We start from the raw sequence: 13456 nt of genomic DNA, 5'->3' as shown, positions 1-13456 counted from the left end.
AGGGCCTATGAGCGGTTCCCCAACACCCACATCACCATCTCTACTCTGCTGCCCCGCAAAGACTTCCAACCCCGTACCATTCAGAAAGTCAACGTTGACATCACCAGAGGGTGTGGCCTACTCCCGAACGTGCACGTTGTTCACCACCCAACAATCACCCCAGAGCATCTGCACGACCACTCCCACCTGAGGAAGCAGACAGTAGGGATGTTTGCCAAGTCTCTAAAGGACGTGGCACTTGATGGACCAAACACCCCATGCCGTACTGGACAGAGGACCACCCAGAGATCCCTACCAGACCACTGCACCAACAAGGAGCCCCAGGACCCTTCAACGCCACACCAGACCCAGCGCACCCCACAGGCCCCACCCACCACCAGAGCATCACCACTTCCATCGGCCCCGCCTACGACCCCGCACCGGACCACCACCCCTACCAGACCAGAGAGGAAGCTCCACGGCCCAGAACTGGCCCTCCTCCACTCCACAGGGCCCAAAAGAAGGACCAGCGCAGCTACGCAGAGGTCGTCAGAGGACAGGAGAACCCTGTACACTACATGATCTAACGAGCACACAAGGGGACAGCTTTATTACAGGCCATACTGTTTCTAACTGTTTTCATCTCTCCCATAGAAACAGCAGTGACAGCACCATCAACAACAACGGAAGGGATCTGTTGCAGCTCTGTAGAAGCCTGGGTCTGTACTTTGTCAATGGTAGATTACGGGGGGACTCTTTGGGGAGATTCACCTACTGCCCACCTCTTGGCCACAGTACAGTAGACTACATGATCACAGACATTGACCCCTTCTCTGTCAGCTCATTCACTGTCAAGCCACTAACACCTCTGTCTGATCACAGCCAAATGACATTGTTCCTCAAAAGAACAGACATGGAAATAACCAGACATTCCCAGCCCAGTAGGTTGTACAATATCAGACATTCATACAGATGGGCCCAAAACAGCACAGAAGAATACCAGAAAACAACCTGGAACCAAAATATCCAAATACTCTTAGATAAATTTCTGGATACCACATTCAGGACACATAAAGGACAATCAAAATCCATTGGACTCCCCAATTACTGACCAGGAGCTCTACAAGAAACTTCAGGCTCTCAAATAAAAAATAAAAAGCCTGCGGACCTGATGGCATCCTAAATGAGATGCTCAAACTCACTAGTGCAAAATTTCAATTGGCTGGATTAAAACTGTTTAATTTGATCCTGAGTGTAGGTTGTTTCCCTGACATCTGGAATCAAGGACTCATAACCCCAATATTTAAAAATGGAGACAAATTTGACCCTAACAATTACAAAGGCATTTGTGTGAACAGTAACCTGGGGAAGGTTTTCTGTAGTATTATAAATGTAAGAGTTCTAAACTTCCTTAATAAACACAATGTCTTGAGTAAATGTCATGTTTGTCATTTATTATCATGTCTTGTCCCTGTGCTCCCCATTCTGTTCGTTTCCCTCTGCTGGTCTTATTGGGTTCTTTCCCTCTTTCTATCCCTCTCTCTCCCCCTCCCTCTCTCACTCTCTCGCTCTCTCTTCTCTCTATCGTTCCGTTCCTGCTCCCAGCTGTTCCTATTCCCCCTAATCATCATTTAATCTTCCCACACCTGTTCCCGATCCTTTCCCCTGATTAGAGTCCCTATTTATTCCTTTGTGTTCCGTTCCTGTCCCGTCGGTTCCTTGTTTAGTATTCACCATGCTGTGATTGCGTTTCGCCCTGTCCTGTCGTGTTTTTGCTGTGATTGTGTATCGCCCTGTCCTGTCGTGTTTTTTTGCTTTCATCAGATGCTGCGTGTGAGCAGGTGTCTCTGTCAACTACGGCCTGCGCCTACCCGAAGCGACCTGCAGTCTATGGCCGCTTCTCCAGTTATTCCCCTCTACAGACTAGAGGATTTCTGTTATTCCCTGTTTGGACTTAAATAAACTCTGTTTCTGTTAAGTCGCTTTTGGGTCCCTCTTTCACCTGCATGACAGAAGGAACCGACCAAGGAATGGACCCAGCGACTTCAGACGCTCGTTACACTGCCGTCAAGATCCAAGGAGCCATGCTCGGCAGACACGAGCAGGAATTGTCTGCTGCTCGCCATGCCGTGGAGAACCTGGCCGCTCAGGTTTCCGACCTCTCTGGACAGTTCCAGAGTCTACGTCTCGTGCCACCTGTTACTTCCTGGCCTGCCGAGCCTCCAGAACCTAGGGTTAATAACCCACCTTGCTACTCCGGGCAGCCCACTGAGTGCCGCTCCTTTCTCACGCAGTGTGAGATTGTGTTCTCTCTCCAACCCAACACATACTCTAGAGAGAGAGCTCGGGTTGCTTACGTCATTTCACTCCTTACTGGCCGGGCTCGAGAATGGGGCACAGCTATCTGGGAGGCAAGGGCTGATTGCTCTAACAAGTTCCAGAACTTTAAAGAGGAGATGATTCGGGTTTTTGACCGTTCAGTTTTTGGTAGGGAGGCTTCTAGGGCCCTGGCTTCCTTATGCCAAGGTGAACGGTCCATAACGGATTATTCTATTGAGTTTCGCACTCTTGCTGCCTCTAGTGAGTGGAACGAGCCGGCGCTGCTCGCTCGTTTTCTGGAGGGACTCCACGCAGTGGTTAAGGATGAGATTCTCTCCCGGGAGGTTCCTTCAGATGTGGACTCTTTGATTGCTCTCGCCATCCGCATAGAACGACGGGTAGATCTTCGTCACCGGGCTCGTGGAAGAGAGCTCGCATCAACGGTGTTTCCCTGCTCCGCATCGCAACCATCTCCCTCCTCTGGCTTTGAGACTGAGCCCATGCAGCTGGGAGGGATTCGCATCTCGACTAAGGAGAGGGAACGGAGGATCACCAACCGCCTGTGCCTCTATTGCGGAGTTGCTGGACATTTTGTTAATTCATGTCCAGTAAGAGGCCAGAGCCCATCAGTAAGCGGAGGGCTACTGGTGAGCGCTACTACTCAGGTCTCTTCATCTAGATCTTGTACTACTATGTCGGTCCATCTACGCTGGACCGGTTCGGGTGCTACATGTAGTGCCTTGATAGACTCTGGGGCTGAGGGTTGTTTCATGGACGAAGCATGGGTTCGGAAACATAACATTCCTTTCAGACCGTTAGACAAGCCTACGCCCATGTTTGCCTTAGATGGTAGTCATCTTCCCAGTATCAAATTTGAGACACTACCTTTAACTCTCACAGTATCTGGTAACCACAGTGAGACTATTTCTTTTTTGATTTTCCGTTCACCGTTTACACCTGTTGTTTTGGGTCATCCCTGGCTAGTATGTCATAATCCTTCTATTAATTGGTCTAGTAATTCTATCCTATCCTGGAACGTTTCTTGTCATGTGAAATGTTTAATGTCTGCCATCCCTCCCGTTTCTTCTGTCCCTACTTCTCAGGAGGAACCTGGCGATTTGACAGGAGTGCCGGAGGAATATCATGATCTGCGCACGGTCTTCAGTCGGTCCCGAGCCAACTCCCTTCCTCCTCACCGGTCGTATGATTGTAGTATTGATCTCCTTCCGGGGACCACTCCTCCTCGAGGTAGACTATACTCTCTGTCGGCTCCCGAACGTAAGGCTCTCGAGGATTATTTGTCTGTGTCTCTTGACGCCGGTACCATAGTGCCTTCTTCTTCTCCGGCCGGGGCGGGGTTCTTTTGTTAAGAAGAAGGACGGTACTCTGCGCCCCTGCGTGATTATCGAGGGCTGAATGACATAACGGTTAAGAATCGTTATCCGCTTCCCCTTATGTCATCAGCCTTCGAGATTCTGCAGGGAGCCAGGTGCTTTACTAAGTTGGACCTTCGTAACGCTTACCATCTCGTGCGCATCAGAGAGGGGGACGAGTGGAAAACGGCGTTTAACACTCCGTTAGGGCATTTTGAGTACCGGGTTCTGCCGTTCGGTCTCGCCAATGCGCCAGCTGTTTTTCAGGCATTAGTTAATGATGTTCTGAGAGACATGCTGAACATCTTTGTTTTTGTCTATCTTGACGATATCCTGATTTTTTCTCCGTCACTCGAGATTCATGTTCAGCACGTTCGACGTGTTCTACAGCGCCTTTTAGAGAATTGTCTCTACGTAAAGGCTGAGAAGTGCTCTTTTCATGTCTCCTCCGTTACTTTTCTCGGTTCCGTTATTTCCGCTGAAGGCATTCAGATGGATTCCGCTAAGGTCCAAGCTGTCAGTGATTGGCCCGTTCCAAGGTCACGTGTCGAGTTGCAGCGCTTTTTAGGTTTCGCTAATTTCTATCGGCGTTTCATTCGTAATTTCGGTCAAGTTGCTGCTCCTCTCACAGCTCTTACTTCTGTCAAGACGTATTTTAAGTGGTCCGGTTCCGCCCAGGGAGCTTTTGATCTTCTAAAAGAACGTTTTACGTCCGCTCCTATCCTCGTTACTCCTGACGTCACTAGACAATTCATTGTCGAGGTTGACGCTTCAGAGGTAGGCGTGGGAGCCATTCTATCCCAGCGCTTCCAGTCTGACGATAAGGTTCATCCTTGCGCTTATTTTTCTCATCGCCTGTCGCCATCTGAGCGCAACTATGATGTGGGTAACCGTGAACTGCTCGCCATCCGCTTAGCCCTAGGCGAATGGCGACAGTGGTTGGAGGGGGCGACCGTTCCTTTTGTCGTTTGGACAGACCATAAGAACCTTGAGTACATCCGTTCTGCCAAACGACTTAATGCCCGTCAAGCTCGTTGGGCGTTGTTTTTCGCTCGTTTCGAGTTTGTGATTTCTTACCGTCCGGGTAGCAAGAACACCAAGCCTGATGCCTTATCCCGTCTGTTTAGTTCTTCTGTGGCTTCTACTGATCCCGAGGGGATTCTTCCTTATGGGCGTGTTGTCGGGTTAACAGTCTGGGGAATTGAAAGACAGGTTAAGCAAGCACTCACGCACACTGCGTCGCCGCGCGCTTGTCCTAGTAACCTCCTTTTCGTTCCTGTTTCCACTCGTCTGGCTGTTCTTCAGTGGGCTCACTCTGCCAAGTTAGCTGGTCATCCCGGTGTTCGAGGCACTCTTGCGTCTATTCGCCAGCGCTTTTGGTGGCCGACTCAGGAGCGTGACACGCGCCGTTTCGTGGCTGCTTGTTCGGACTGCGCGCAGACTAAGTCGGGTAACTCTCCTCCTGCCGGTCGTCTCAGACCGCTCCCCATTCCTTCTCGACCATGGTCTCACATCGCCTTAGGCTTCACTACCGGTCTGCCTTTGTCTGCGGGGAAGACTGTGAGAGCCGCCAATAAACGCAGGATTAAGAGTCCAAGGTATTGTTGCGGCCAGAGAGTGTGGCTTTCCACTCGCAACCTTCCTCTTACGACAGCTTCTCGTAAGTTGACTCCGCGGTTCATTGGTCCGTTCCGTGTCTCCCAGGTCGTCAATCCTGTCGCTGTGCGACTGCTTCTTCCGCGACATCTTCGTCGCGTCCATCCTGTCTTCCATGTCTCCTGTGTTAAGCCCTTTCTTCGCACCCCCGTTCGTCTTCCCTCCCCCTCCCGTCCTTGTCGAGAGCGCACCTATTTACAAGGTACATAAGATCATGGACATGCGTTCTCGGGGACGGGGTCACCAATACTTAGTGGATTGGGAGGGTTACGGTCCTGAGGAGAGGAGTTGGGTTCCGTCTCGGGACGTGCTGGACCGTTCACTCATCGATGATTTCCTCCGTTGCCGCCAGGATTCCTCCTCGAGTGCGCCAGGAGGCGCTCGGTGAGTGGGGGGTACTGTCATGTTTGTCATTTATTATCATGTCTTGTCCCTGTGCTCCCCATTCTGTTCGTTTCCCTCTGCTGGTCTTATTGGGTTCTTTCCCTCTTTCTATCCCTCTCTCTCCCCCCCCTCTCTCACTCTCTCGCTCTCTCTTCTCTCTATCGTTCCGTTCCTGCTCCCAGCTGTTCCTATTCCCCTAATCATCATTTAATCTTCCCACACCTGTTCCCGATCCTTTCCCCTGATTAGAGTCCCTATTTATTCCTTTGTGTTCCGTTCCTGTCCCGTCGGTTCCTTGTTTAGTATTCACCATGCTGTGATTGCGTTTCGCCCTGTCCTGTCGTGTTTTTGCTGTGATTGTGTATCGCCCTGTCCTGTCGTGTTTTTTGCCTTCATCAGATGCTGCGTGTGAGCAGGTGTCTCTGTCAACTACGGCCTGCGCCTACCCGAAGCGACCTGCAGTCTATGGCCGCTTCTCCAGTTATTCCCCTCTACAGACTAGAGGATTTCTGTTATTCCCTGTTTGGACTTAAATAAACTCTGTTTCTGTTAAGTCGCTTTTGGGTCCTCTTTCACCTGCATGACAGTAAAAGCCAAATGGGATTGTTGTGGAATTATCAGAATTTGTTGGTAACATTTGTAAGATGTTTTATATTTATCAAATGTGTGTAAGTTACTTCTCATCAGAATGGTATTTTTACTAATACTGTGGCGAGGGTGCAGTTATCTGTTCTATGTCAAAACTAAGTTGCATGGGCCACTGAGAGGGGAGAGGTCAAAGTGTCATCATGTGTAAACATATCTTATACTGCCTACCTTTCCCAGTGGAGAAAGGAGGGTTTGCAGTGTCTGGAATCATTCTATGCTCCCTCTAATGTTGTTTCTATCTTAACCTATAGCCTCATCCTCCTCTCCGTGAGTTTGTCCAGGAGTTTGTATTTAGAGTGGGTTGTATCTAAATGACAATTTGATATATGCCTGTTGATATGGAGGATTTGGTTTATGGTTCTGGGGTTTGGGAAAGGAGACAAAGCTGAACGATGAATTATGTCTATGCTGTCTGACTATGTGTGTCTTTGCTATTAAAGGAACTCAGTTGCATTGTAAGTGGGCTCTCAGAGAATTCCCTGAGAGACACTGAATTTATCTGAGAGTCACAGGATTGTGATATAGCTCATATAATTAAAGATTGACTTTTATAACTAACTCTGACGTGTGTGTGTGGTTTGCTCCCATGATTTGGTAAATAGAGGAAATTTCCACGACAGGATTTATACCAAAAACATTGCACAACTGATCATATTTACACTCTACACACCATGATAGATAAACATGTCCACCAAAATAATAACAAAATATACGCTTGCTTTATTGACTTCCAAAAAGCATTTGATTCTATTTAGCATACAGGACTGTTCTACAAAGTTATTGAAAGTGGTGTAGGGGGTAAAACATATGACATCATTAAATCAATGTATACTGGCAATACATGTAGCATTAAAATTGGCAAGAAAAGAACAGAATTCTTTAACCAGGGGTGGGGCATTCGTCAGGGTTGCAATCTGAGCCCTGCACTCTTCAATATTTACCTCAACGAATTGGACACTATTCTAGAAAAATCCTCAGCCCCTGGTGACCCACAGCACATGGCCTACAGCAGAGCCTGGACCTGCTAGAGCAGTACTGCCAGAACTGGGCCCTGGCAGTAAACCCCAAAAATACTAAAATAAGGATTTTCCAGAGAAGATCCAGATCTCAGGGAATTAGACCAAAGTTCTCAATTGGTACAAAATATATAGAGTACCGCACACACTACAATCACTTAAGTTTAAAAATAAGCTCAACTGGACACCTTAATGAGGCAGTGAATGAACTGAGAGAGAAAGCATGTTCTACACCATTAATAAGCTAATTGAAATACCTATTCAAATTTGGCTAAAACGAATTGAATATGTCATTGAACCAATTGCACTTTATGGCAGTGAGGTGTGGGGTACACTTGCAAAACAAGATTTCACCAAATGGACAAACACCCCATTGAAACCCTGTATGCAGAGTTCTGTAAGATTTTCTTGCGTGTCCAGAGGAAAACTACAAACGATGCATGCAGGGCAGAATTAGGCCAATATCCACTAATAATAAAAACTCAAAAAAGAGCAATTAGGTTTTGGAAACATCTAAAATACAGTGACCCCCCTCTCATATCACTACCAAGCCCTGCAATGCCAAGAGCTGAGCAAAGAAAAGAGTCCCCTCATCCAGCTGATCCTAGAGCTGAGTTCACAAACCTGTTTTACTAACACACTGAAGCCTCAGGACCAGAACATCCAATCAATCAGGATAAACCAAATTACAACAGAGTCAAAACAAAACTATATTGCTTATTGGGTAACACAAGCACAAACACAAAGCAAAATGCAGTGCTATCTGGCCCTAAATGGACAGTACACTGTGGCTAAATATTTGACCATGGTGACTGATCAAAACCTTAGAAAAACCTTGACAAAGTACAGGCTCAGTGATCACAGCCTGAGAAGGGTACACACAGGGAAACCTGGCTCCCTGTAAAAGAAAGACTGTGCAACCACAGCACCACAGCAGAACCTGAGACGGAGCTGCATTTTCTAAGAAAATGTAAAAAATACAAAACAATTAGAGAGTGTCATTTCACCAAATTTGAAACCCTTATTCAAGGTTTCAAAGACCTCTCTGATGAGAGTAGGCTACCCGTCTTTTTGGGGGAGGACGCAGAGAGCTGTGGGTTGACAGCGCACTACATTGCTGCCTGCCATAAGTTGAGGGACAGTGTCTGACAGACCAATCAACCTGCACATGTCCTCTACTGTTTACTTATTGTTCTTGTTGAATGTATGGTTATTATGACACTTGGTTATTGTTGTTACTGTTGTCCCGTTGACAATTTTGATTCTCATTTTTATATTGTAAATATCCTAAATAAGCTTTGGCAATATGTACATTGTTACGTCATGCCAATAAAGCAAATTTCATTTAATTTAATTTAATTTAATTGAGAGACAGAGACAGGGAGCAAGAGAGAGACTGAGACAGAGAGAAAGAGAGACAGAGAGAAAGAGAGAGAGAGAGAGACAGTGAGAAAGAGAGAGACAGAGAGGACAGAGAGAGAGCAAGAGAGACAGTGAGAGAGCAAGAGAGAGAGACAGAGAGAAAGAGAGACAGAGAGAGACTGAGACAGAGAGAAAGTGAGACAGAGAGAAAGAGAGAGACAGAGAGGACAGAGACAGAGAGCAAGAGAGACAGTGAGAGAGCAAGAGAGACAGAGAGAAAGACAGAGAGCAAGAGAGAGAGACAGAGAGAAAGAGAGACAGAGAGGACAGAGACAGAGAGAAAGAGAGACAGAGAGAAAGAGAGAGAGAGAGAGACAGAGAGAAAGAGAGACAGAGAGGACAGAGACAGAGACAGAGAGAAAGAGAGACAGAGAGGACAGAGACAGAGAGCAAGAGAGACAGTGAGAGAGCAAGAGAGAGAGACAGAGAGAAAGACAGAGAGCAAGAGAGAGAGACAGAGAGAAAGAGAGAGAGACAGAGAGAAAGACAGAGAGCAAGAGAGAGAGACAGAGAGAAGGAGAGAGAGAAGGAGAGAGCCAAAGCCTGAATTGCAGCCCATTGTCTGGGAGATTGAGAGAAGAAACGTGACCAGCCGGGATAATCTTGTTACTGCACCGCAATATTTAAGTAACGGTTGGATGATCATAATTAACCTTTTCAGGAGCAATTATCCCTGTTTATCAACACTCACAAGTCCATTTACTGTAATTGAGTGAGTGATAGCCACCAATAACAACACTGCCATTTGCAATTCCATCGACTTAAGTGTTAAAAATAGAATAGCCATCTTTGTCACTGATACATCCAGCCGGTGTTGGGTAGCAGCACACAGAATCCTAATCAAACACTTAAGAAATTGTGTAGTAACTCTAATAGGATAGATTATAACGATAATGCAATTAGTGTTAAAGATATCTACGCCAGTCACTACCCCAGTCTGTGCTGGAAGAAAGCCCACTGAATCATAATCACATTGTCTAAAATGTGTTTATTGTGAGTAGTTACTCAAATAGCATTGATTATAATGATACCTAGAAGATTGTTAGTGTGATAGGACAGGTCGATAAATAGATCTGAGAGTACCTTATTTATGTTCAGAGAGAGAGAGAAACAGAGACAGCGAGACAGAGACACAGAGAGAGAGAGATATGTATATGTATATATATATATATATATATATAGAGAGAGAGAGAGAGAGAGAGAGAGAGAGAGAGAGAGAGAGAGAGAGAGAGAGAGAGAGAGAGAGAGAGAGAGAGAGAGAGAGAATGGACTAAATGGTAAAAAGATTAGACATGTCTTGGAGAAGAACCTTCATTCCTTTGTAGAGAAACATCTTTTGTCTGCTCTGCTCTGATCTGAGCTGCTTTGTCTTCTAGCTAGATGGTGAGGGCCAGCGATGGCCATATGGGGGAAGAGAGACAGTTGTATGGGTGCTTGTGCAAAATCTCTGTTTGCTCAAGAGTTTAGTGGGCTTTGCTTGACTTAGGGAATAAAATACTTTGACTAGACAGATGGGAGAGGCTAACCATGATAGTATTCAGTATTAACCGTACAAATGTGTGTCTGGAATCAGCAAAGTGCAGACTAAACAGTTCCGTTTTGTCAAACAACACTTTATAAGGTTTATTGGACAAGGAAAATGAATGCACATTCATATATGTATTTATTTAACCTTTATTTTGATTGTATAAAGGTATATAAAGGTTAGATTCAACATTCTGTAATATGGCAGAGATGGGGAATTTTCATTGTTTCTTTGATACTCTCCACTGGGCTGGGCTGGGCTGGGCTGGGCTGGGCTGGGCTGGGCCCTTCTCCATTTGTTTCTTTGATTCTCTCCACTGGGCTGGGCTGGGCCCTTCTACATTTGTTTCTATGATACTCTCCACTGGGCTGGGCTGGGCTGGGCTGGGCTGGGCTGGGCTGGGCTGGGCTGGGCTGGGCTGGGCCCTTCTCCATTTGTTTCTTTGATACTCTCCAACTGGGCTGGGCTGGGCTGGGCTGGGCTGGGCTGGGCATTTGTTTCTTTGGCTGGGCTGGGCCCTTCTCCATTTGTTTCTTTGATACTCTCCACTGGGCTGGGCTGGGCTGGGCTGGGCCCTTCTCCATTTGTTTCTTTGATACTCTCCACTGGGCTGGGCCCTTCTCCATTTGTTTCTTTGATACTCTCCACTGGGCTGGGCTGGGCTGGGCCGGGCCCTTCTCCATTTGTTTCTTTGATACTCTCCACTGGGCTGGGCTGGGCCCTTCTCCATTTGTTTCTTTGATACTCTCCACTGGGCTGGGCTGGGCTGGGCTGGGCCCTTCTCCATTTGTTTCTTTGATACTCTCCACTGGGCTGGGCTGGGCTGGGCTGGGCTGGGCCCTTCTCCATTTGTTTCTTTGATACTCTCCACTGGGCTGGGCTGGGCTGGGCTGGGCCCTTCTCCATTTGTTTCTTTGATACTCTCCACTGGGCTGGGCTGGGCTGGGCTGGGCTGGGCCCTTCTCCATTTGTTTCTTTGATACTCTCAACTGGGCTGGGCTGGGCCCTTCTCCATTTGTTTCTTTGATACTCTCCACTGGGCTGGGCTGGGCTGGGCTGGGCCCTTCTCCATTTGTTTCTTTGATACTCTCCACTGGGCTGGGCTGGGCTGGGCTGGGCTGGGCTGGGCCCTTCTCCATTTGTTTCTTTGATACTCTCCATTGGCTGGGCTGGGCTGGGCTGGGCCCTTCTCCATTTGTTTCTTTGATACTCTCAACTGGGCTGGGCTGGGCCCTTCTCCATTTGTTTCTTTGATACTCTCCACTGGGCTGGGCTGGGCCCTTCTCCATTTGTTTCTTTGATACTCTCAACTGGGCTGGGCTGGGCCCTTCTCCATTTGTTTCTTTGATACTCTCCACTGGGCTGGGCTGGGCTGGGCTGGGCTGGGCTGGGCTGGGCTGGGCTGGGCCCTTCTCCATTTGTTTCTTTGATACTCTCCACTGGGCTGGGCTGGGCTGGGCTGGGCCCTTCTCCATTTGTTTCTTTGATACTCTCAACTGGGCTGGGCTGGGCCCTTCTCCATTTTTAGCTGAGATGTTTGCCAGAAAATATTTTCTCTAATGGCCACAAAGTGATTTAGTATTAATTTAATATGACTACATTTCAATGACATTTTAATGGTTCATCACATTGTAAACTGACATCAATCACTCCCTTTGGCCATATCTATATGTTAAACCCCTATCTCCTTTCACAAGGCATGCGCACCACAGGTTTTCCTATCAGGCAGATGCTCGGACGCCCATGTCTGTCTCACCGCTGCTGCCACTCTGCCTGACTGTTTAAGTGCCCATTTAAAAAAATAAAAAATAAATCCCAGAGGACTCGTATTTTACCCATCAGCCCCTGTGGAGTGTGCTAATCACCACACAAAGCGAAGAGGGCGAGCCGCGACGCTTGTTGCTTGTTAGCCCATGTCCCAATCTTCTCCCCCCGCCCCACCGAACCCACCGCACCCCAGAACCCCCCGGCCCCCTTTGACATCCACACAGGCACTTAATTCCTTCCCTATTATGTTGTTATGTTTCCATATAATGAGATAAAAAGGGGAGAATCAGCATGTGTCGGGTCCATTGAGAGTGGCAGCGGTGGAGGAGTGTGTTGAATGCATGTCTCCGCACGCTGAGACATCTGCTTGGTCACAGAGAGGAGGACGCGGTGGTGTGTAGTAATAACAGAATCATGACCAAAGAGATCAACCACCCAACTCCAGCCCAGAGGGGGATCCCCCTGTATTTATTGGGCTTTAACCAGTCATGGGCGGATGGACGGACACTCCCAATTCACCCCCCCACCCCCCCCCACCCCCCAAAAAGTGCTTCCATTGCTAACACCCCAGCCGTGGGTCTGAGACCATGTTGCCAGGGGCGACGGTGACCCGCGGGTCGGAGGTGCTTGTCAGGGGTGAGAAACAGACAGTGGGCCCATCTGATAGGCCCATCTGGACGAGTGACCTGACATAATTAGTTATTAATCCTCCTCGGGGAGAGAGAGGAGAGAGGAGAGTGGAGGTGGCCCGGCATACGTTACCACTCCTACTGCTTCTAGCTCTGCTGCTACTGCATGCTTACTGCTGCCAGACACTGAACCCAATCAAAGAGATAAACAAATGGAGAAATAGATGGACGAAGATGCTACAAGAGTCATACACAGAGCCTGACCAAAGAGAAAGAGAGGGAGGAAGATGCTACAAGAGTCATACACAGAGCCTGACCAGAGAGAAAGAGAGGGAGGAAGATGCTACAAGAGTCATACACAGAGCCTGACCAGAGAGAAAGAGAGGGAGGAAGATGCTACAAGAGTCATACACAGAGCCTGACCAGAGAGAAAGAGAGGGAGGAAGATGCTACAAGAGTCATACACAGAGCCTGACCAGAGAGAAAGAGAGGGAGGAAGATGCTACAAGAGTCATACACAGAGCCTGACCAGAGAGAAAGAGAGGGAGGAAGATGGAATGAGAGGGAGGAAGACGAATGGCGAAAGAGTGAAAAAAGAGAAATACAGAAAGGGAGAAACTGATGGAGGAACAGCGAGAGAGAGAGAGAGAGAGAGAGAGAGAGAGAGAGAGAGAGAGAGAGAGAGAGAGAGAGAGAGAGAGAGAGAGAGAGAGAGAGAGAGAGAGAGAGAAAAGGGGA

The 13456-nt window shown here is 47.9% G+C and overlaps 1 protein-coding gene across 1 annotated transcript; it reads right to left on the bottom strand.

Annotated features, from left to right (window-relative positions):
• Positions 1-1015: 1015 nt before the first annotated feature.
• LOC123991499 (basic proline-rich protein-like) lies at positions 1016-11611 on the bottom strand. The gene is made up of 2 exons (XM_046293114.1): positions 10772-11611; positions 1016-1027 (listed from the first exon to the last, which is right to left on the bottom strand). Exons 1-2 carry the CDS (start codon positions 11609-11611, stop codon positions 1016-1018), a joined length of 852 nt encoding a protein of 283 aa, XP_046149070.1.
• Positions 11612-13456: the final 1845 nt, after the last annotated feature.

Source organism: Oncorhynchus gorbuscha, linkage group LG12 (assembly GCF_021184085.1).
Source record: "Oncorhynchus gorbuscha isolate QuinsamMale2020 ecotype Even-year linkage group LG12, OgorEven_v1.0, whole genome shotgun sequence".
NCBI classification, from domain to species: domain Eukaryota; kingdom Metazoa; phylum Chordata; class Actinopteri; order Salmoniformes; family Salmonidae; genus Oncorhynchus; species Oncorhynchus gorbuscha.
The sequence above is the reverse complement of the archived record's forward strand: the minus strand, read 5'-3'. Positions and strand labels throughout refer to the sequence as shown.

What these genes read in the sequence shown, in the direction of transcription:
- LOC123991499 (XM_046293114.1), bottom strand. Translation starts at nt 11,611, where the DNA reads ATGGAGAAGGGCCCAGCCCAGCCCAGTGGAGAGTATCAAAGAAACAAA.